The sequence below is a fragment of the Hippichthys cyanospilos genome, chromosome 3, assembly GCF_059441005.1.
Source record: "Hippichthys cyanospilos isolate Australia breed blue-spotted pipefish chromosome 3, RoL_Hcya_1.0, whole genome shotgun sequence".
NCBI classification, from domain to species: domain Eukaryota; kingdom Metazoa; phylum Chordata; class Actinopteri; order Syngnathiformes; family Syngnathidae; genus Hippichthys; species Hippichthys cyanospilos.
This window is the reverse complement of record NC_142371.1, coordinates 8,071,059-8,093,578: the sequence shown is the minus strand read 5'-3', so window position 1 is coordinate 8,093,578 and position 22,520 is coordinate 8,071,059. Positions and strand designations below refer to the sequence as shown.

General features: G+C 39.4%; 1 protein-coding gene across 1 annotated transcript; it reads right to left on the bottom strand.

Annotated features, from left to right (window-relative positions):
- Positions 1–6,321: 6,321 nt before the first annotated feature.
- lyplal1 (lysophospholipase like 1) lies at positions 6,322–16,730 on the bottom strand. Its single transcript, XM_088411627.1, has 5 exons — positions 16,646–16,730; positions 16,219–16,318; positions 15,385–15,554; positions 10,698–10,813; positions 6,322–9,364 (listed from the first exon to the last, which is right to left on the bottom strand). The coding sequence occupies exons 1-5, from the start codon at positions 16,728–16,730 to the stop codon at positions 9,128–9,130; spliced, it is 708 nt and encodes a 235-aa protein (XP_088267753.1). The 3' UTR covers positions 6,322–9,127.
- Between the last annotated feature and the right edge of the window lie 5,790 nt (positions 16,731–22,520).

The window sequence follows — 22,520 nt, the reverse complement described above, 5'->3', positions numbered from 1 at the left end:
GACATTCAGTACTTTGTCAGTGTCTTAAGATCCTTAAATAGTGTATAAGATCAACAAAAGATTCACAATATATGGGTGAATCAAAACATCTTTTGTATATACTGTATATTCTGAAAATATTAACACAACCCCTTTTGTCATGGGATCACTTTTTTGTTTTTAAAAAAACAGCAAATCAAATATGGATTATGGTTTTGTCCTCATAACCAAATAGGCTGATGCAAAGGGTTGTAAGAGAGCAGCAACGTGGGCGGCAAACATCACGTCATCTTCCCAGAATACATTACAAATGTTGAATTATGGCGACCACTGTGTCTAAAATAAACAAGATTTTTTTTTAAACTTAAAAGAATGCATTATACTGTATATTTCAAACGATGTGTTTTGATAGTAGAGGTCAGTGGTCGAGTTGTGAGACCTGGTTACGATGGGCAGGATTCCCTTTCAAGACTGCTTGAGAAGCCACATTTTAGCCATTATATTTGAGATATATTTGCCTCAGAACAAGCCAGTCGTTTGGTCAGCGCGATTTTTCAAGCTATTTTTACGGGCATTGAAGATAACTCCCTACGCATTGTTGCTCAAAATAAATGACGTTGTGAGAGAGCGTTGAAGAAAAAGACATTGCTAGAATAGCTTACCAACTTCTGTGGCTACACATCTGTTGATCAACACTTGGAAATGTTTGAAAGGTGTTGTAACGTGACTAAATATAGTGACTACATGTCCTCAGACTTGCATGCAATTGTACCACAGACACAGGGTTTATATTTGTTTTGTAGTGTGACACACTGTAGTACTACCACATGAGTCTATCATCAGTGTAAATTATCTGGGCAGACAGTAAGTCTTTCATGGTTTGTGGCAAACACCAGAAGCAACCACCGATGCTGTCACACAGCTCTCTTGAAATGTTAACAAGTGAAGATAGGATGACAGGCCCTCGACATGCTTTCCAGTGGCACGAGCAGTATGAAATGATCCTATTATGGGTCAAAGCATCTTGAGAGCAAGACCTCAGTCACCATTCTGTGGTTGGAGAGAGTCCAGTCACTCACCGTACCATGGAGTCAGACAAACAGACTTTCAAGGGTCAAGCCACACAGTCTGTCATTTTAGTTGTTCCGTTACCACTATGGGCAAAAACAAAACAAAAATCTAATATGAAGTGGCTTGCTTTTCCATGCTTGCCTTGAGAAAAATGCTTGAACTGGCCCACCATAAAGGCAGGGTGTGTCCATTGCCACCACAATGGAAGAATGGCTCACTGACCTGCCCTTTACATTCTGCCTTGTAAAAGAAATGAAAATCTCGATTTTCATCCAATCATCCATCTATTCAAGTCTATCCATATTCAATAGTGCTTATCCTCAATAGAGTCGCTGATGTGCCTTTCCCAGCCGTCTTCAAGCAATAGGTGGGCGGGAATAGGGCCTGTAGCACAGGTTTCAGGCTGCGGTCCTCAAGGGCTAGAGTCCTTTGTGTTTTCCAGGTTCCTCTACCCAGAACACTTGATCTAAATGGTTAGCCCATCAGCAAGCTCTGCAGGAGCTTGAAAATGATCCTTATCATTTGAACCAGGTGTGTTTGGGAGGGGAGCATTGAAAATGTGCAGGATACAGGACCTCGAGGACCGGACTTTGACATCTCATGACCTATAGGTATCATGCATGTGTCAGAGAAATCTATGAAAAGACTAAGACAAGCCCAGCTGCTGAGCAGCAAAATAGTAACTCAGACCAACCAAGATTGACTTTTCTTTTCTTTGCCGGCAAAGGGAGGGCTCGGCTCTCACTCTTATGTTCGCCAAAGCCGTCGGAAGCCCAGCCATCCCCGCCCGCTTTTTATTCATTCAGGAAAGCATTGCACATTACAAGACATAACAAAAAGCCAGCCGGGCACCGCCAACAGCTGGGCCAAGGTTCCAGTTCACACTTTCCTGAGTCAGCAGTTTTATCTAAGGACTGGAGCGAGATGAACTTGGACTGCAAAGATGGATAGCAATGCATGCTATTCTAGACAAAAAATAATCACATAGTGATTGATAACAACCTAATATACGATTCCCTTCACAGCATGGCAGCAGAATTCTTCCACTGAACCGCTGAACGGCTGAAATACCTAAAGTGTCAAGGTGATCAAAACAGATTTGGGTCAAGTCAGTAAATCATTATATTGTGGGCATAAAATGAGGCTGCAAACCCACACGGACTTTGGATTTTATTCCTATTTATCTAACTGAAAGAATATTGTTAAGATGAAATACGTTCCATGCATTAAGTGCTTTTGTAACCTTAAGCTGTCTCACAGCTTTACCTTAAGGAATGTCAACCAATATCCCCAGTGTATCCTGAACAGTTCTAATAGGGACAAAGTAAAAGTAATGTTTAGTAAAGACCCCTTTTTATTGGCTGCTGTGCAGGGAGGGACAAGAGTAAAAATGATGGCGGGTGCAAATGAGGAGGAGCTCCATCTTGGTACTCTCAAAGCACAGAGGAGCCACTGTCTCATGGCAAGAGAAAGTTAGAATAATATATATTTTGGATGTGGGCCCACTCTTGGGGTCTACTCACAGTAGTTGTTTGAACTTCAAAGAAGTTGCAGCGTTGCAAAACATCACTGAAAGGCCTAAATTGAATCAGTGTGATAGTTGAGATATAGATTGTAAACAATAAGACATCAAATTCAATCTTCCCCTGCGATTAGGTTCTATGTTCAGGCAGCAGCCTTTTGTGAATTGGAAAAGAGGAGGAGCGTAAAATAGTGCTTGCGGTACCTAATGATTTAATCGTGTTAATAGGTCAAAATTTCAATGTGATCCCTCTTCAAAATAAGCAAGGTTAGGGAGCGGCATATTGTGATTGGAGGGCTTACTGTTTATCCTGCGTTGGGTCTCTGTTCACCGCTTCATCAAGGTTTTTTCTGGCAACAGTGATCCAAAGCCTCTCAAATAAAGGTTCACATGATTCAAGACATCGAGAAAGCTTCTTTCACTGAGTACTTTAGCAGCCAAGCCCCCAAAACAGCATAGAAAAACATGGCAGCCCTGCAGGTCCCGTAGTCAGCGGGCCTGCCTTCAGTGAATACTTACAGCTGCTTTCCCAATCACAAGGGAAGCTATCAGTGGCCGCTAGTGGTCACACAGCAGCACATAGACACGTAAATACGCATGCACACAAATATCCAAACAATAGTGACTATTGGTGTGTGTCCTAGGTTTATCACATGATAAAATGAATGGAAGCAAATGTAATATTGACGTGCTCGTTGAATTGCCTGTATTGTCCACGATTGCGAGGGCCGTCTTGTGTCATTAAACAAATCTTAATTTAGCTTACTTTGAAAAGTAGCGTTTTCATGTTCAAATGTAAACTTCTTAGCATATCAGGTCAGTCATAGGGCACATGAGATATCGCCATTCACACAATCCGATCCCACGCTGCTCTCATCAAAGTCAGGAAATAATTACTAAACTATCCGTGACCTAAACAGAAACAGTATCAAGACATCTTATTTTAGCTGACATTCAATTGGTACGTTGTACTGCTGCTTGTAAAACCTTCCATTGTATTAGGGACAGGACTTTGAATTGGCTATTTCAAACATTGTATTTGTTATGGTTTAACTGTCTCGCAGTGGAACAAGAACAACGTGCATGTTTAGAATTCGTGTACTGCATAATCCACTTTCTTCATTAAACTGATGCATTTCCTCAATATTTTCCGGCACAATTTTCCGGTAAATTTCCTAATTCAGTTTCATCAATGATGCTGAGTCAACTTGAACCAGATGCAGCAAGACAAGCCCAGATCATGAAATTGCCACTGCTATGTTATTCAGATGGTATAAAGTCTTGTTTCGGGAATGTTTTTTTCAAAAGCCAAACAAAGCTGTATGACATTCAACAGCATACATTGAAAAGTTTGTTTAGTCTGACTATAACATGAAATAGTTTGGTGAAAACGTTGTAATGTTCAGGATGTTTGGAGATGTTTGTGCTTTTGAGTGTTGCCAACAGGTACCTTGAAAAAGTAAAGTAAGTTCCTTTCTGATAACTTGTTTTAAAAGGAAATTACCAACACGGACCACTGTGATTAAAACAGCTTTGCCCCTTAGTTTGAAGTGTGTGTTTAATAGTGACATTAAAGAATAGTTTGTCCGTCCATCCGTTCGTCCGTCCGTCCGTCTATCCATTATCCTGACAGCTTATCCTCAACAGGCTTGCTGCAGCGTTCCAAGCCAACCGCAGGGCACACAACGACAAACAACCGGTGCTATGTGTTGCACAGTATACAGTATGGTAATGTCATGTTCTGTTGGGTTTTTTGGTTGTGGGTTTATTTTGGGGGGTTTCTACTTTTTCCTATTTATGTGGTTCCTGTTCCTCTTGCGTCAGCCCTCGTTAGTATGATTTTGCCCACCTGTCTGTGTTTACCTGACCCCCCCCCCCCCCCCAATCAGCTTCCCCTGTCTACAGTTCCCTTCCAGCTGTTGCGCATTTGTCTAATTAGTGTTCATGTATTTAAGCCCCAGTTTTGTTCCTGCGAGTTGTCGTCAAATCTAACGTCATCGCCCTGCTTGCTATGCCGTTGCCCCGTGAGCACTAGTTTTTGTAGTTTCGGTTTTTGTTCATACTTTGTACCTGTTTTTGTTGTTTTTTTGCCTCTAAGTCCAATTCAACTATGTTTTTTTCGAGCACCTCGATCACCCTGCCTTCCAGCGTCTGGGCCCACCTTCCCCCATCTCATATCACCATGCTACGCACTTGTGACAGGTAGAGCAGTTTACCTTAAAGGTTAAAGGGACAATGTGTAAGATTTAGACAGTTTTTCATTAAAAATGAATACATGAAATGATTATAAATTTCAAAAACTTGCAAATACAGTAAAAGTGTTCTTAAGAACCAACAGTATGTTTTAAATATAATCGTAGGTCTAATGATCATTAAATTACATTGGGGGTGGCACTCCTCTGGAGGCTGCCATGTTTGTTACAACTATTGTACAGACAATGATAAATGCAGCACCTCCCGCTGTTCGTAATGAAAAACTGTCAACTGTCCCTTTGAACACATTTCATTTTGGGATACTGGAATCCTTCTTATGGGAAATAAAGAAGCAAATGTCTCAATTGCAAGGTCAAATGTTCACAGACATAAACATTTTTAACTTTAACACCACGAGGTGTAAGAAACTAAAACGTTCATGTCTTCCGTTTTTAATAACCCCAAGTGTAATATAGGTAACATTTAATGTCATGTAAAACATTACAGCATTGAAATACTCTTACTTGGATGACAATAAAGCTGCTTGCCCACCAGCTGCTTCTTTCTAGTCGCTACCACTAGCTTGGACCTACAACGTTTTATGTGACTTTTGTGCCATATTTGTAACAAAACTTTGTTCAGGTGCAACCAGGTTGTATACAGCCTATTGAGTGTTCAAATGATGACGATTCTCTATATAAATGTGTATCTGGCGTCCTTCAACATCTGCAAAAAGCTCCTGCAGATGTTCTACCAGACTGTTGTGGCGAGCGCCCTCCTCTACGCAGTAGTGTGCTGGGGAGGCAGCACCAAGAAGAAGGACGCCTCGCGTCTGGATAAACTGGTGAGGAAGGCGGGCTCGGTTGTGGGCACAGAGCTGGACAGTCTGACAACTGTGGCTGAGCGACGAGCGCTAAACAAACTGCTATCAATCATGGACAATCCAACACATCCACTACACAGCATCATCCACAGACAGAGGAGCTGCTTCAGTGACAGATTGCTGTCACTGTCCTGCTCCACGGACAGGCTGAGGAGATCATTCCTCCCCCATGCCATGAGGCTCTTCAACTCCACCCGGGGCAGTAAAAGCTCACATTAAACTCTAAACCTTATACTCTGCACTGCACTATTCACTTTATACAAGCACCTTAATTATACTTGCACTAGACTCCAACGATTCACACTATTCTGTTTACACTGTTAACAAGCACCTTAAGTATACTTCTGTACTGGACTTATGTGTATCCTTGTGTATTTTATTCCTCATATTTTATATCTCGACTTGAGGATACTGCTGGAAATGTGAATTTCCCTACGGGGATGAATAAAGTATCTATCTATCTATCTATCTATCTATCTATCTATCTATCTATCTATCTATCTATCTATCTATCTATCTATCTATCTATCTATCTATCTATCTATCTATCTATCTATCTATCTATCTATCTATCTATCTATCTATCTATCTATCTATCTATCTATCTATCTATTTTCATTCCAATCTGTTTCACTGGAGAACAATATAAATCTAAAAAGCAAACAATGCTAAACACACTTAGCATGTTTATTCAATGTAGCTTAAATCCAATAAACAGAGAACATTTTAAAGCCTTGTTAACATTGCGCTGATGTTCATAAATGCGTGTCCTCTGGCAAGAGGAAAAGGGTAAATTGAATTACTTTGGTTGTGATGAGCTAAGCTAAACCAGTGCTTTAATGATTTGTGTATGGCACGATTGCCCAAAAGACAGAAAAGGGGGCTGATGAGGTATAGTATTTGGAAAGGGACGTAGAGCTGAAGGAGCGCCAGAATTGAGGCTCTTGATGGTGCTGCCGCAAGGTCAATCAGCTCAAATGTTTTCAAATAGTCTTACCAATGCTCTGCATTTTATGCGTTTGGAAATTACAGGGGGCGTGGGGGGGCACGCTAAAAAACGAGAAATTTTCTTTGAGCATAAGGGTGGTTCTTAGTAGTCTTCATTCTCACTTTTGCAGGCTCCCTGCATCTGGCATTTTTCTTATGAGGGATTTCTCACAAGTACACTGAGGGTACACTGCACTAAATGTCAGAGATACATTGGTTTACAACAAGCTGGGACACTATTGATCTTCATACACATGCAACAGCGTGTACAGTATAGTATGTTCAATGTGTACTGTCGGGACTAGACTGTAATGAATAATTATGTCCACTAGGGAGCATTATTATCAGAATCAGAATGACAATAAAATTAAAGGCGCTACTCCCTGGTGTCTACTTAGAAAAGTAAAAAAAAAAAAAAACTAACAAAAGGATACACTCTATGTAATACAGTACGTTTGACCATGTCATTTGTCACATATAAAAATCAAGGTATTGTTGAGCTTAATTTACTAGACAATGTGTTTGGGGGTGGATTTAAAAACTTCTATCTTGTATTTCCTGGCTACGAGCCAGTTGGCGTGAGCTAATTACTTTGCGGTGGCAATTGCTTACTTGAATGGAAATGAATCCGAGAATGTTTTGCTCAACGATGTGCAAGGGATTTATTCATTCAAATCATATTTAAAATGCAAAACAACACAAAAACCCTTAATACTTTATTCTAAACATTGTTTCACTTATGGTCTATGCAGTAAATGAGCTGTGCAATATTGTGTGCAGTATGCATTTCAGTTCATGACACCATGACTCTGAAACGCAGTGCAAACAATGACTTTCCAGCCATGCAGGCCACTTTCAATGAGGAGAAAGTTGTGCTCAGTTCAATACAATACAGACACTGTCTCTCATTAGTATTTGCTGTATAGTGATGTTCAAGTACTCAATTAGTTATTCCTGGGTGCATGTAAGTATGTTTGCTGCCTATTTAGGCTGTGTTTCTAATTCTATGCTCTCATGGAAATGGAGATTTAAACAATTTTTGGAACTTTGGAAGATTCAATTGGGGGAGTTGACAAACTTACAAAAAATGAAAGTTGACAAAGGTTGTGACCAATACAACGATTAATTAAAATGACAAAACCGATTAACATGACGGACATAATCTACTGTTTTGTGGGTCTTCTTAGTTCATCGTTTTTAAAAGGTTTTCAACATTCAGCTGTCCGTTGACAAAACATCAGTACCCACAAAGTGCTCACCTTTAAAAAATTATTTTTAAAGTTTGTACCTTTGACACAATATTACAGAGCAGAGCATGTCAGGATGTGCATACTAAGCATGGTATCACATTAAGACCAGTACAAAGAATAAAAACCTCATTCTGTGATCATCCCATCAATTTATGATCTAAACTGAGGGGGGTGCGGTCAGATGAGCAATCTGGAATCTGTCAGCACCTTAACTCCCTTAACTCGGGAATTCCTTCTTTATCCCGGCCACGTTGGAACGCGTCCACATGGAAAGTACTGAGCAGTGGAAACTGGCAACCAAAAAAACTCTGCAGTCCACAAGATGTCCAGATTTGCATTCCTTCCTTGTGACACAAAAAGCAAGGGAGAACACCATAATTTGACCGAGAGGGGATGCACTTTTGGCTAAGAGCGGCAGTATGAGTGATGCAAAAAGAAGCTGACAAACTTGGGAAGTGCTGAGAGAACTAATTTGAGAAACGATAAGTGGAAAAAAAGAGGAAGATTATCGATGGAAAACAAAGGACGGCCGTTTGAACAAAGCTTGTTGGATTCTACTGCTTTTAAGAAAGAAAAGACCTGTGAAGAAATCCCTTCTTCTGCTTTATTTATTTTTTAAATCCCAATTCCTTCTTTTGGCACCCTTGGGTCCCTTCGTCTTGAGGGCAGGACAGAAGGCATATAGAAAATTGACGCAATTGAAGAGGCATTGCGAGGGATGATGAGGAGGTAGGCAAGTTCACCGCAAGGGGTTGTGAGGGGTTTTCTTCTGGCTTCTCAACAGTAGCATTCTTTCACACTTGCTGGAAGTAATCAGTGACTGGGGCTAGAGTGAAAATCTGAGCTCCTCATGTTTGTTTTGGCTACCCCTCCTCTATATTCCAACTTATATTCACCTTCACATGCAAAGCCCCATTTGGTCACATAGCCTCCCCCTGAGAAAAAAAAAAAAAAAAGGCCTATCTTCTCCTTCTGCCCTTATGCACCTCCCTCGTCCATTCGTCCACTCCAGGTCGCCTCAACAAAGTTGCCTGAATAAAGTGTAAGTGATCCTTGTGATTTCATCAAATGAAAACATTTTTAACCTCATTCTACATACTGAAATAAAGACAATCCTGAGAGTAGCATTATGGCTGTATCAGTAGCTTTACACTGTTACTAAATGAAGAAGGGCAATAATAAACACAGTCCAAAAAAAAAGAAAAAATATCACAAAACGTTCACACAGTGAGATGACAGGAGTCAGGATGAGCTGGGAGGAAGTTTTTGGAGAATCCAGGCTTTCAGTAGCTCCATCTCAGGCAGGGAGAGTTGATGGTAGATACCTGGTAGGGAGTGGAAAACGGTTTTCATCCCCGCCTTCCGTAGCAAAACTGATGTGTCCTCTCCCCACTGATGAAGCACCAGCTCATCACTTGTCCCATGGCACTGGAGCAACTCTGGGAGGGATTGTCCTGCTCTGGCACGCTCCTCCACTGTCTTCATTACACAAAAAACCACAAGTGAGGGCCAATCTGGTGTGATTGTTCAAAAGTATGGTGGTTTGACTACACTGGAGTAAGCTGTGATTTACATGGGCTCCCGCTCAGCCTTTTTTAATTCCCTCTTTTAGTTTATATTCCATGAGAATCAGCAAAAAAAAAAAAAAAAAATCTGACCCTATGACACTAACACCAAAGACGCTCAGGAATAACATCCAGATGGCGACCAACCTAAGGAAGTATAGATTTACTGGCGCCACCAATACTAGGCCCAACGCATCCTCGAACCAGAGTGTTTCCAGGTGTCCTTTTGGACACTCACCTCCCTCCCCCACAAGGCCCCTGTAAAATGCATCTTTCAGAACTGAAGCCTGAAACTGGCATTGCACCAAATGTGGCTAAGGGTGGTTTACCTGTTTTCTGGTTTTGGTAATGTGACATTTGCAAGGTGAGATATCATTTTCGTTTGACAGAAATGGCAAAATGGCCATCCCCTAAGATGGATAATTGGAGGATTTTGCTGCTGAATATTCCACAAACACAATATTGATCATAATTCAGTGTTTTGTCTCGTGGAGTTGCATAGAATGTTGTTGTAAAAAAAAAAAAAAAAAAAGACTTCTCTTTTAAACGGGCATATACTGGCCTTCAGACTATTTTTTTTATTAGGAGCAAAGTAACTCCTAACTTGAAATTTTTGGACTGCTGGAAGATAATTTATGGTTGCACATTTTCTCTATAGGTGTGATAAGTACTAGCAGTGACTACATTTTCTATTATTGGTTATTATCTGTCATTTTGTAACTTTCAAAACAACAATGGGAGGTATGGTAACCCTAACCATTAAGATTAAAATGGATATGAAACAAATGCTGAGCACAATTGATATGCTTATTTCAGACAAATCGGTTGCTGGGGAAATTCTTACAAAATATAGAGGTGGACTTGAGCTAACGTATTTCAGGGCCAGTTTTTCTGGTGTATGAGGGCACCCAGTACACCCTCTCCTCCAACTGCATGATAGTGGCCAGACGTTTTTTTTTTTTAAATGTAAGGACTCCCTCCTGCTAACATACAACCTTTGGATGAGGGAGGTTATGGGTTTTGGTTATGGGTTTTAGCAACAGTTAATCTGGCAACTGGATATTCATTGTAATTTGTCACTTCATGTTGTGCAAAAACCTTTTTTGTATCACGGGTAGGTGGTGTGAGGTTCCAATTTGTTTAAGTACATTGTTTGTTTAATACGTCATAAAAACAGAGAAAATAGAATACTTTGATCCCAAATGTGAATAACGGGTAATGGGTTGATGTATATTGATGTGTTGTACCTGAAAAGCAACCGAATCTTTATTCAGGAAACTGGAGAGGGCAAAAACCCCAGCTACATCAGTGTGGTACCGACACGCCAAGTGGAGGGCCATAGCGCCTCCCATCGAGAAGCCACCTTCGATTGGGAGAGACAAGGAGAAAAATTATAGTTACAAGAACAGTAGAGGTTCTGTGATTATTTCCCACATAGCAGAACTTGGAATGGACCCATACTATTTTTTTAGACCAACCATGAAAACAAGTACATTGGGCCCCCGGTTTACGAACTCCCTCTTATACAAACATTTCATCTTACGAACGTGGACCACAGCGATTTTTTGTCCCCCCTCTTACGCACAGACCTTTCGTCTTACGAACATTCCAACATGCCGGTCAATGTGTCCGCACTATTTATTTTGCTTTGCCGCATCAACAAAATTAACTATTCTCAATGTCACGGTAATGTAAATATGCTATTGCTCTTACAATGTCACAGTCACTGTCTCAGTCACGGTGTCAGTCAGGGAGATGCCGATATGCTATTGGTCGATTAAGCTCATTAAGCTGCGGATATGCTATTGGCCGGCGTCACGTCAATCACAGAAATGCCGATATGCTATTGGCCCGACGCCTTCATCTATCTTGATGGCACGAGCTGGTCGGTGTATTGTGAAGACTTTGCAAACTTTATCTGTTAGACATGGCTTCTAAAATTGCAAGTGGATGTAAAGGAAGAAGTTAGAGGATGATGTCAATAGAAACCAAACAGGAGATAATAAAAAAAATACGAAGGAGGCTCACGCATAGTTAACCTTGCTAGTGAGTATGGCCGTAACCGCTCGGCAATCTTATAAGGGCAAGACTTTCCTTGCCAGGGGACGGACCTCGGTCAACAACAAAATGGAGAGGCTTCTTCTATTATGGATTAAAGAGAAGGAAATCGCCGGTGATATGTTCTAGTTTGAGAAAAGTTTAAGAAAATAAATAAATAAATTCTGCGGGTTGGTCTCCGCTCCCCTCCACCTTCACCCAGCTCAAGTCACGTCGCCCCAAAGGTAAATGTCATTTTTCCTTTGTATATTTATGTTATTTAATTTAACTGTACAGTAGATTATGTTACTAATTTTTAATATGTGTATAAAGTCGTGATGTTTTTACCTAAGGTTTTTGCACACGTTGCACGCATTCACTAATTAACATAGGTTTGGATTGCCCGTCATACGAGCAATTCGAATTACGAGCATAGCCGCTGAACGGATTAAGTTTGTAACACGGGGGCCCACTGTAATTACAAGTACCTGGCATTGCAATAAAATCTTAATATTTTATTCTGATAAAATAATGTTTGAAATACAGACTTTTATAAAACACAGCAATAACTGCACTAAACTATAATACTTAAAAAGCATTTAAAAAGTGCATCTCTTATATACCTATTTCAATTTAAGCTGTAATAGAACAGGTATATTGTTTCCAATTCTCTCCTCAGTAAAAGAGTAACTTGCCAGCTCAAAAATGGTTTACATAGAAAGTTCTAGTGCATGTCTATCAGTCAGTGAAGTGCACTTTGGGTACACAGGGCTGCATTTCTATAGAACAGCCAAGTGAATCCACTGAGTATTTATAGTTAATGACAAAATGTTATGCTTTAGTAAGAGGTATTTCAGCACTTTCCCATGAGCATATGTTTTTTCACTTGCAGTACTTAAGAATCAAGTTGGGGAGCTTTTCTGGCCCTCAGCACTAGTCTTTCACACAGTTCTCTGAAACCCCCACCCGCCCCTGCAGCATTACCTTCATGCTTTCACCACTTGAAGGTTAACCCTTTCCCCACTGCTCTCAGGAGTTTCTTCTTTCATGGGCCACCAGCAATCAGTGAAATTAAAACACTTGATGGCCTCCCATATGTTTCCTGTGGGAACTCTGACCTTACTCCAGTCATAATATTTATAGAGCTTCCTCCGACTCATTGTATTTCAGTGATTTAGATGGGCTTGATAAGAGGAATAGTCGAAGCAAAAAGCTCTTTACGGCAGTAAGGTAACGTTTGTAAATATCTTTACAAACATTTTATTCACTGTTGGCAGAATATCAAAGGCCTTGGTAACTTGATGAGTCGCATTCTTCATTTTATAACATAACGGACAGAGGCAGGGGGTAAGGTTTGCGACTTAGTGCGAGTTTGTGTATGTGAAGAGGAGGGGACTTAGAAGAAAATAGATACTGTGAGAAAGGGAGTGAGTGAACAGCACTGAGTGGTAGGGTTGGGAGTTGACAGATTGCATCACCACCTTCTTGCCAAAGTAAAAAAAAATAAATAAATAAATAAATGACATCGACAAGGGTGTTTTTAGTCAGTTACTGATGTGATTTAAAGGTTATAAATCACTCTCAATTCAAATCATGTTGCAGCAATACGTTTGTGAATTGATAGAATCAGGATTGAAAAAGTAATACTTATTAGTTCAGTCATATTTGTCAACCGGCAAAGGACAAGAAACTCTTGTCCGTGCAGAGTGTTTTTTCTTTCTAAAGCCGGCTGTAGATCACGTTCTTTTTCCTGTCTGGTGCTTTCTGAACTGTGGAAGTTGACCACGGCGCACGGTGGCGGAGTAGATCTTTCAAGGCAGCCACAACACGGCGCATATGCAGGATATGGAACCGCTCTCATTCATTTACATGGCAACGCAGCGCGGCGGAGCGGAGACGTAGTATGTGGAATTTGCAGTTAAGAAAAATACAAACATTGTAATCCCACTTCCTCCCTATGTCATGGTGTCAGAAAATGATATAAAACAGTATTTAGTGACAACGTCCAGTCACATTTTCCACTACTTGCTACCTATTTTATGAGTGAAGTTGGTCTAGTTGATCACCCCTACCAGTTTTTTTTTTAAATATATATTTCAAATGATCAAAAATGTAACTCATCATAGGTGCACTCTTAAAATGATACTAACGAAACCAATGTTAAGTATATTTGAGCCTATATATTTCAGCCTAATTTATTGATTTTGTCTTCAATTTTTACCATTATAATAATCATGTAATTATGATTTAGCGTCTGTAGTTCAGTTTTGATGATTATGCCGGAAAGACACAAACAAAAAAGTCCAATATTTCTATATAATTGGCAATATTCAAGGATTCTGTTCCCTCACTTTTCTCTTGACATTACCTCATAATTTTTCAATGTCCTGCAATTCAGGCAGTTTTGCAAGGCAATCAAGTATTCCCCCAGGTTTCGGAAATTGCAGTTGAAGTTGTACAACAGAAAAGTTTCACTTTTGAAACAAATTGCTGAAACAGACTGTTCATCTGCATTCCCGTTTCTTAGCACCCACCTGTGAAGCAAAACTTAAAAATTAGTAATTCGTTTCCACAAATATGTGAGGAAGGGTGTTATATTGACCAAGGAACAGCAACGTTCTAAATTTTAGAACCGTGTGCAAACTTTACTCCATGAGCAACAGTTGAAATGCGCCATGACTTTATTTCCTTCATCTTGGGAGGAACCAAGACAAATATTCAAATATTTTGTGTTCCGAGGTAGTACCAGACACGTTTCATACTTTGCCCATACTCTCAATTTAGCTGCTCACTTGAAAAAGTTTTTCATTTGTCATAAACGTAGTGCAAAATAATAATCGTTTTCATTGGAGAAACTGTTTTTCACATATTTTGGTACTGTAATTTCCTTTGAAATTACAATCTTTCTTGTTCTACTTTTTTAATGCTATAGATGCACTTAATTTTTGTTTTATTTTATACTATAAAAGCTATGTAATTTATAAATAGCTTCAAAGCGTTGCAGTTTTCCACATACTGTTTTGGGAAAAGGCACGTTCCTTACAAATCAAAACTGAATACATGTAAAAAAAAATACACACACACACACACACACAAACTGAAATGACTCTTTATCTTTCTATTGTCTTGCAAAGTAGACTGAAATAGTATGATGATTCTTTGCACATCTATAGACTGAAGAAATTAATTTAGAAATTATTTTAAATTGAATTCAATCATATCATTTTGAATTAGGAATCGATTCTGACTTGGAGTTTACAGATTACCATAGTTGAACTGCAATTAAATATTTTTATGTACTGCACTTGATGTGGAGGTTTGGTCATATATTTTTGCGCAAATCATCATCATTCCCATGAACCAGCTAAGTATGTACTTTGTAGTTAAAAACCAACTGCCTGTGATTATACACTTGTTCAGCAGGTAGTTTTGTGAGCACTTGAAGCTTGAGAGTAATGAAGGCTTTCTCCAACCACTGGACTGGAATGATTTTGCAATAAATATTGCTAAATGGGCTCTTATCTGAGAGGAACATATTTATGTTAAATTGCTAATATATTAATTTTCTCTTCCTTTTGGTTGGTTGGTAATCCTGGACGGATCCAGCAGTCAACATGACTAGCGAATCTGTGTGTATTCGAGTGTAACATTTCCGGAGTGATTACAGTAAATTAAGATATAGAATTAGTGCTAAATCCGACTACTAGAGAAATGATCAAAATAGAAAGTCTTTTACTTTGCAACGTACATCTTAACCAGGGTTAACATCAGCAAAAGGTATGAATCTTGCACTTTACAAATGAATATCACTGCAGTGCCAAGCAACACAATAAGAAAAACACAACATACGGATGATGTACTAAAATTGACACTAATCAGATAAAACCAGATTCATACCAATGATAATGCGGTGTTTGGGGATCCCAGCACTCACTTCTTCCTGAATGATGGAACCTAAGGATTTGCACATGTCGTCAATGGATTGGAGGTGCTCTGGGCTGTCGTAGGAGATTTTGTAACGGTCAAACCAAACAGTGGACATAGCTCCATGCATGGGTGTGTATGGTCTGGTTGGAAGAAAGAAAACGGGACAAAAGTCACTTCAAATGACCGTGATATAGTAATGTTGACAGTAATTATTGATGCTGATAAATAATGCTAATTACATTTCCATGAAAAAGTACGTGCCCCCTTACAAAATTCTTAAAATGTTTACTTTTTTAAAGTTTTCACACAAGAATGTTTAAGACCCTTTAACAAATATAGCAAAAGGACAAAGGTTTCTTAAAAAAAATTCTAAAAAACTATACTGTCATATGACTATGTCATAACATTCTCATAAACAACCAAGTAAGTAGCACAGGATTTTCACATCAGCACCCGCCAATGTTCCTGGTTTTGCTCCAGCCACATGATCAAAACATCAACAGTACACCCACTCACTCCCTGCGAATTCTCTCGACAATGACCTATTCAGTTCACACATGGACTCAATCGGATCTTACACAGACTTTGTGCTAGGAAGCTGGCACAACTGTTTAATATCCACTTTGAACCTGCCTGACTGATTCAGACTTTTGCACTCTTTCAAAGGGCTCCAAGATGACTATTACAAAGAACACCGTGGCACGCTTAAAATAGATTTGGTCAGTTAAAAAACGAACAAACAAAGAAAAGCAAAAAAAAAAATAAAATACAATGCAAAATACAATACAAAAAAAAAAAAAATACCTTGCTAGGGCTGTGGGGTAAATAACCCTGATGTGGGCAAAGGTCAGACCAGGCATCATCACATCTCGAACCCAGGCTCTTAACCCTTGCCCAGTGTCACCTAGGCAACGAAATGATTAAGAAAAGTAACATACTATGAGAAAAATCATGAGGATTATACTGTATGTTGATATTGTATCTTCTATTACGCCGTGATCTCTCCAACGCGGTAGCGTATTATAATTTTATACAACGTGAGCAACGTAGCATGCGCGGAACAAATGCATTGCAATATAGTGCGTGAAAATTTTGCACAGCAGTTTTAAAAGCCACTTTATTCCCGGCCCATAAACGATCATCCCTGTGCCCGGAATGTATGTGTGTGTAAGAGTGTGTGTGTCCTGCAAACTGTAAAACTTCTTGGACAGAGTTCCGGAAAGAAACGCACCTGAACCGTGCAGAAAGATCACCGAGGCAGAGTGCTTCCCGGTGGGAGACACAACACACTTCCGAAGCGTCTGCACAGCAGCCATGACAGCAGTAAGGTAATCTCGCGAGAGTGAGCGCGATGTACAATGGAATTGCGCAAAATACAAACGCCACTTTTTGTTAACACGTTTTATAAACACGTTCATCGTCATAATCATCATCATCATAACAACAACAACAACCATAATAATAATAATAAATAATATTAATAATAATAATGCTCTTATGGTAAATCACTTTTATATAGCGCTTTTCTGGATATTCAAAGACGCCTTATGATGGATACATTGACTCATGCGCTCAAACCTTCGAATATAATGACTAGACAGGTTTTGCACATTTCTCAACAGTACACTTTTTATGTAATAGAAACAGTTTTATTCAGATATATTTCTCCGTTGCTTTGGCACATTTCTCAGACAAGAATCTAATTTCTCAAAACTACTTCTTTCTTCACACCATTGTGTCATTTGTGTTCATGAAAAAAAAACCGGCTTCTGACTTGAACAAGTTGCAAATGCATCCATCCATTGTGCAACTTTCTTCATCATATTTTGATTTTGTACATTCAGGTTTCATAAAATGAAAATGAACCCTTTTGGACATTATTGCAGCAAGCAATGTACAATATACGAAATATTGCAAAATCTTATTGAAATGAAATAAGATGGTCTGATGTGATTTAGGCATGCAAAGTCATGAGTCCCACACCGCTGCTGTTATCTTGATAAATACAACATGTTTTCCAGCACTGTGTCATACTGTGTGGTGACCTAATGGAATGTCTGGATCTGCATATCAGTTTAAACGCATTTGAGCATCTTATCTTGTATAAACCTTGACCTAGTTAGCTTGAATTCTGGTCATTTTCCTAAACCACACACTCACTGGACCACACAAACTCTGTCCCTGCCCTGAACTCCCACTAATAACACATTGAGAAGGGGAAATGTGTTACTTTAAAGGACCCAAAGCAAATCTATTTACTGCTTGAAAACCAATTTGATGTCACATTGCTTCTCTCTAGAAAGCCCATTAAATCTCTCTAGAAAGCCCATCTACTAAGATCCATCCATCCATCCATCCATTGCCACTTATCCTCACAAGGGTCTTGTGCGTCCTGAAGCCTATCCCAGCTGACTTCAGGCAGTAAGAAATGTGTACCCTGAATCACAAAGAAAAACACCTGCAATTACTTACAATTACAAAATAGAGACTTAAAGGTGCAGTGTGGGAAATTTAGTGGCATCTCACAATGAACATAGGTAATGCAGCCATTTTTTAATCATTTGCACTACGGCAGGGGTGTCACACTCATTTTTATTGTGGGCCACATTGTGGTCATAGTTTCTGTCATATATGACAGTGAAGTCAAATAAATTTTAAGGGTGTTCGTCACACACTGAGCTATCTTTTAAACCAGAGGCCATAAAAAGGATCAAAAGTAAATTAGGAAATTAGGAAAAAAAAAAAAAAATTGTAAAAGTTGAAGATAACTCTTAAGTCTGGTATTTAGCCAGAAACTTGAAGTCATCAGCATTTGGCGAGCCACATAAAATGATGTGGCGGGCCGGATCTGGCCCCCAGGCCTTGAGTTTCACACCCGTACACTATGGTGTGACTTTGTAAGCCTACACCAAGAGCAAAAGAGAGTGACAGAGTGAAGAGACAGAAAGAGTGAGAGAAAGCGGGAAAGAGAGAATTCAATTTGCCATTGACTTTCTTGCACAATAGCAAGGAATCTAAAAAACCTGAATTAATATATGTCAACACCTCTTAGCTACGCCGGCCTTCTGTGGACACAAACAAGGAAGCCAAAGCCAAAGGTGGACAAAGCGCAGACGAATGACGACTGACAAGCACTGCACAGACTTCATCGCAAAAATCCAACACTTTTTGTATACTTTTAAAAAATGTGAACACACATTTATAATTTTACTTCTTCTATTATTTACGATTGCCATACAAAACTTCTTTTTCTTCTCCTGTTTTTAATTTGCGATTGGCATACAAACCAAAAACCCGCTCGGCTGCGCATTATTTGAAATACGTTAGCAAAGAAACATAACGGCCTCCATCTGAATGGTGCTCCTCATGTAATATAATTAGCGATTACATGACCTATGTTTATATTAATAAAAAATCATTGATGCGACAGAACACATTAATTTGTATGTCACTGAAAGTTATAGTGGGTTTTTAAAATGAAAAACCCACACAATTTCACACACTGTAGCTTTAACTGAAAATAAATTAAACAAATAATTATCAGACTTAACACAAGTAAGAATGTATATCTAAAAATTAAGTATTAAGTATAGATGAGAGCCATTTTTCACAAAAATATTCTTAGTATTTCTTTTAAAGACAGCTCTTTTTCTGTCACATACTTCATACTTCATACTTTTTTTTTTTTATTGTCCAACTGATATTGGCTATCGAGGCACATGAATTTAATCCTAACTGAATGATCGGCAGTAGCATAATCTGTACCACTCCTGTATACACCAACAGAAAACTCTCAAAACCTTGTTTGAACTGCAGTAATTCAGCTCCAGCATTTGCTAACTTAATTCAGAGTTTACTTGACTACAAATTGGCTCAAAACTAATAGGATTCTTTATAATTCTGTGGGGGTCACAAATTGTCCAGAGAGAGAGGTCACTGATAAAGTGACTTTCTTAATTCTGCTTGAAGTCTATGGGAAAAGCCAAAGTTTGGCAGGGATGTAGCCAATATCTTGGGAGGCAGCTGGAGCCTTTCATATGTGACTTTCTGTATGAGGTAATATGTACAAGGATCACCAGTCAAACCATGAGTGATAAATAGTGGCAGACAATTAGGTCCCAGACCAGTATGGAACAAATTACAAAATATCCAAATTTGTGGGATAGAGCCTTTTTTTTAAATTATTGTATTTGTACACATTTCCGATACAGACCTGGATAAAGACCACTCGGACCACCTGTCCGTGGCTCGTAGCAGAAGTGGCAAAGTTTCACCTTCCACATCCAGTCTTTATACACTTTTGAGGGATGTGGTCTCACGAAGCAATGCGGGTGTGTGTGCGCGTGCGTGCGTGTATGTGCATGCGTGTGTGTGGGCATGCGTGCATTGGGATGGTGTGCTCAATCCTCCTTGGTCAACAGCCAATCCTTGTTGAAGGTGGAAGAAATCAGAGGGCCATCAATTCTGACTGCCAACTTCTTCTGTTAGCAGCGGCCGGCCTTTTGTTCACAGTTGGATGATAATTTTCTGTTTCTTCTGTAGGAGACAACCGGTCTCAACGTCCCCGGGACCAATAATATTCCTGCTTTTACATTGGCCTCACGTCGTGTCTTTTTTTATTAGAATAGCACAGTTTCATGAACACACTGTTTTACTGACGCATTGCATTTATAAAAACACATATTTCCATTAGAGGGGAAAAGTATTAGTCAGCTCATTAGTTGATCCTTCAAACAAATTATACTCTGCTTGGGTTGAGTTGATAGGGCTTGGTTGAGGTCCATATTTGATTGTAATCACCGTACAGTGTGGTACCACGGTACCTGTCCGACCCCATATCACAATATAAGCAGTTTTGACTTCAGTAACCTACCTCAGTCCAAAGTAGTCCGCAGCCTCGGCAGCTTTTTCCAGCTTTATGGCTTCACATCAAAGCCCCCTCCTACAGCCTTGCCAGAGAGCGCCACATAACTCAACCAACATAAAAGTACTCTCGAGTGTGCATTTTTTATGGAGAGGAAAAAGTAAATATGCAGAACCTTTAATGTAGTAGATAACTGGGTGCTTGGACAGTGGGTGTTGCAGAGACAATAATTGCTCCTCTCTAGCAATTTGAACTGGCTCAGTCAGCTTTAGACCAACTTTGTTTTAGAATAATGTACCCTTTTCTCTGTTACTTTACCTTCATCTCGAACAGTACCACTTTTTTTTGCCCCAAATCAACTATGATTTTAACCACTAGTACAGGAGCAGAAGTTTTGCATTTAGAGGAATGTTCATTGGAGGCCAAAGAATTTTCTGGCACTATCTTTTTATTCGCAGGCCTTACTTTGATGTGGATGGATGTATTTTCTTTCAAGAAAATTAAAAGCATACTACTGTAGGTGATAGCACAAAGGTCATCAGGAACAGTTTCATAGTTGGCCCATGAAACTCTTTGACCCATCCCAAATGGCTAATTTATAATTAAATTAACCTGGTTATGGTCATCTTTAAGACTTGATTGATCGGCTTTCAAGATGTTTTTTTTCTCTGCAGTTTGTACATTTCCCGCGCAAAATGTTTTTACTCCTCTTGTGTGGTTCCCGATTTTGGGGGGGGCTTAGCAGTTTAGCTGATAGCACATCCACGTACTGTATGCACACTCCATAAGACCAGTCTATCGCTTTTATATTGAGCCAGGTGAAATGGAAGTTCCATTATACTTAAGAAAAGGGATACGTTGTCTTTTCTGTGCTGTGAAACGTACCTGGTTAGAAGTATTTTGGAAACTAAAAGAAACTGGCTTTGTTTCTCTGCTATGCTCGGGTTTATCTGGGAAGTGTGGTCAGGGCTTTCTTTTTAATTATGTGTTTTTAATAATGACTTCAGAACAGAGCGGCTAACCCTGAACACCCTCAAAACACATTAAAAAAACACACATACACACACACAGCCACAATAGAATGGAGTGATCATTTATAAAAATCTGTGATGGTAAAATGATTTTCAAGAAATGGACAGAAGTCACAAAGCTATGGGATGCCAAGGTGCACCTCTTTGTGAAATTTAGACCACTGGGTGTCAGTAAAAACATAATTATATGGCTACTTCTCTGCTGTTTGAGTTAAACCAGTAATATCAGATGTGGTTTTAGAATTTAGAAACAAATTGCTTTCCTCCTCCGCATATAACAAGTTGTACGCCTAACAGAGGGGTTTGAACAGACTAGTTGATGAGTCAACTTGATGACTCTGCGTCATGTATCACAATTTTTGAAGCCGCCTAATTGCAAATTACAGGTTTTCAGCATTTTGATCAGCTACATCATTGTGGCCTTTCGACATCAATTTTACAACAAAAGGATGAATCCGATTACAACAATGTGAAGCAGAAAAATGTATCAAAACGATAACAAGTTTTTATGTCTGGTCAGATAAGAGTAAGAAAACTCTAAAAAATTATTACCTACGTACCAGACTATGGGACAGGGTTAAAGGACCTGTATAATGGTATTTTAAACTTTCCACAGTTAAATATATGCATATAAATGATTAACTCGTACCCTTGGCACATACTGGTAGGTATTTAATTTCTGATGAAGTTTTTATGGTAGCGCTAGCGCCATTTCTAACCACGAAGTAAAATGCCTTGTTGACTGAAACCACGCATCTCAACGTGTGGTTGCCACACCCCCTTCATTACATCAAGCTGAGCTCACAAATGGTTGTTGGGCCATGTGCTCCCAAGCACACATTTTTGTCACTTTGTAATAATTAAATGACTCAGTGCAAAATCTCTTCTCTCCAAATCCAGGATGAAAACGAAAGTATGTGGACATGGCTGCTCGGATAATGTGGGTTTGTGTTTAATCCACACAGGCGGTATGGGCCAGAGTACAGGCAGCACGAGGGCCTTCCTCTTCACTGTGACATTACATGCAGAGATTGAAGAAATGAAGTCCCTTATTATCTGCTTAAGCAGGGACATTGCTGAGAGCACAAGGAACAATAATCTTCAGCAATGGGTCAAGAAAGTAAAATAACACTTTTGGGGGTGTTAATGGTGAGTAATTAACATTGTAACATGGTTAAGAACTGCAAAAAGTTTAATTTGCATGATTAGTA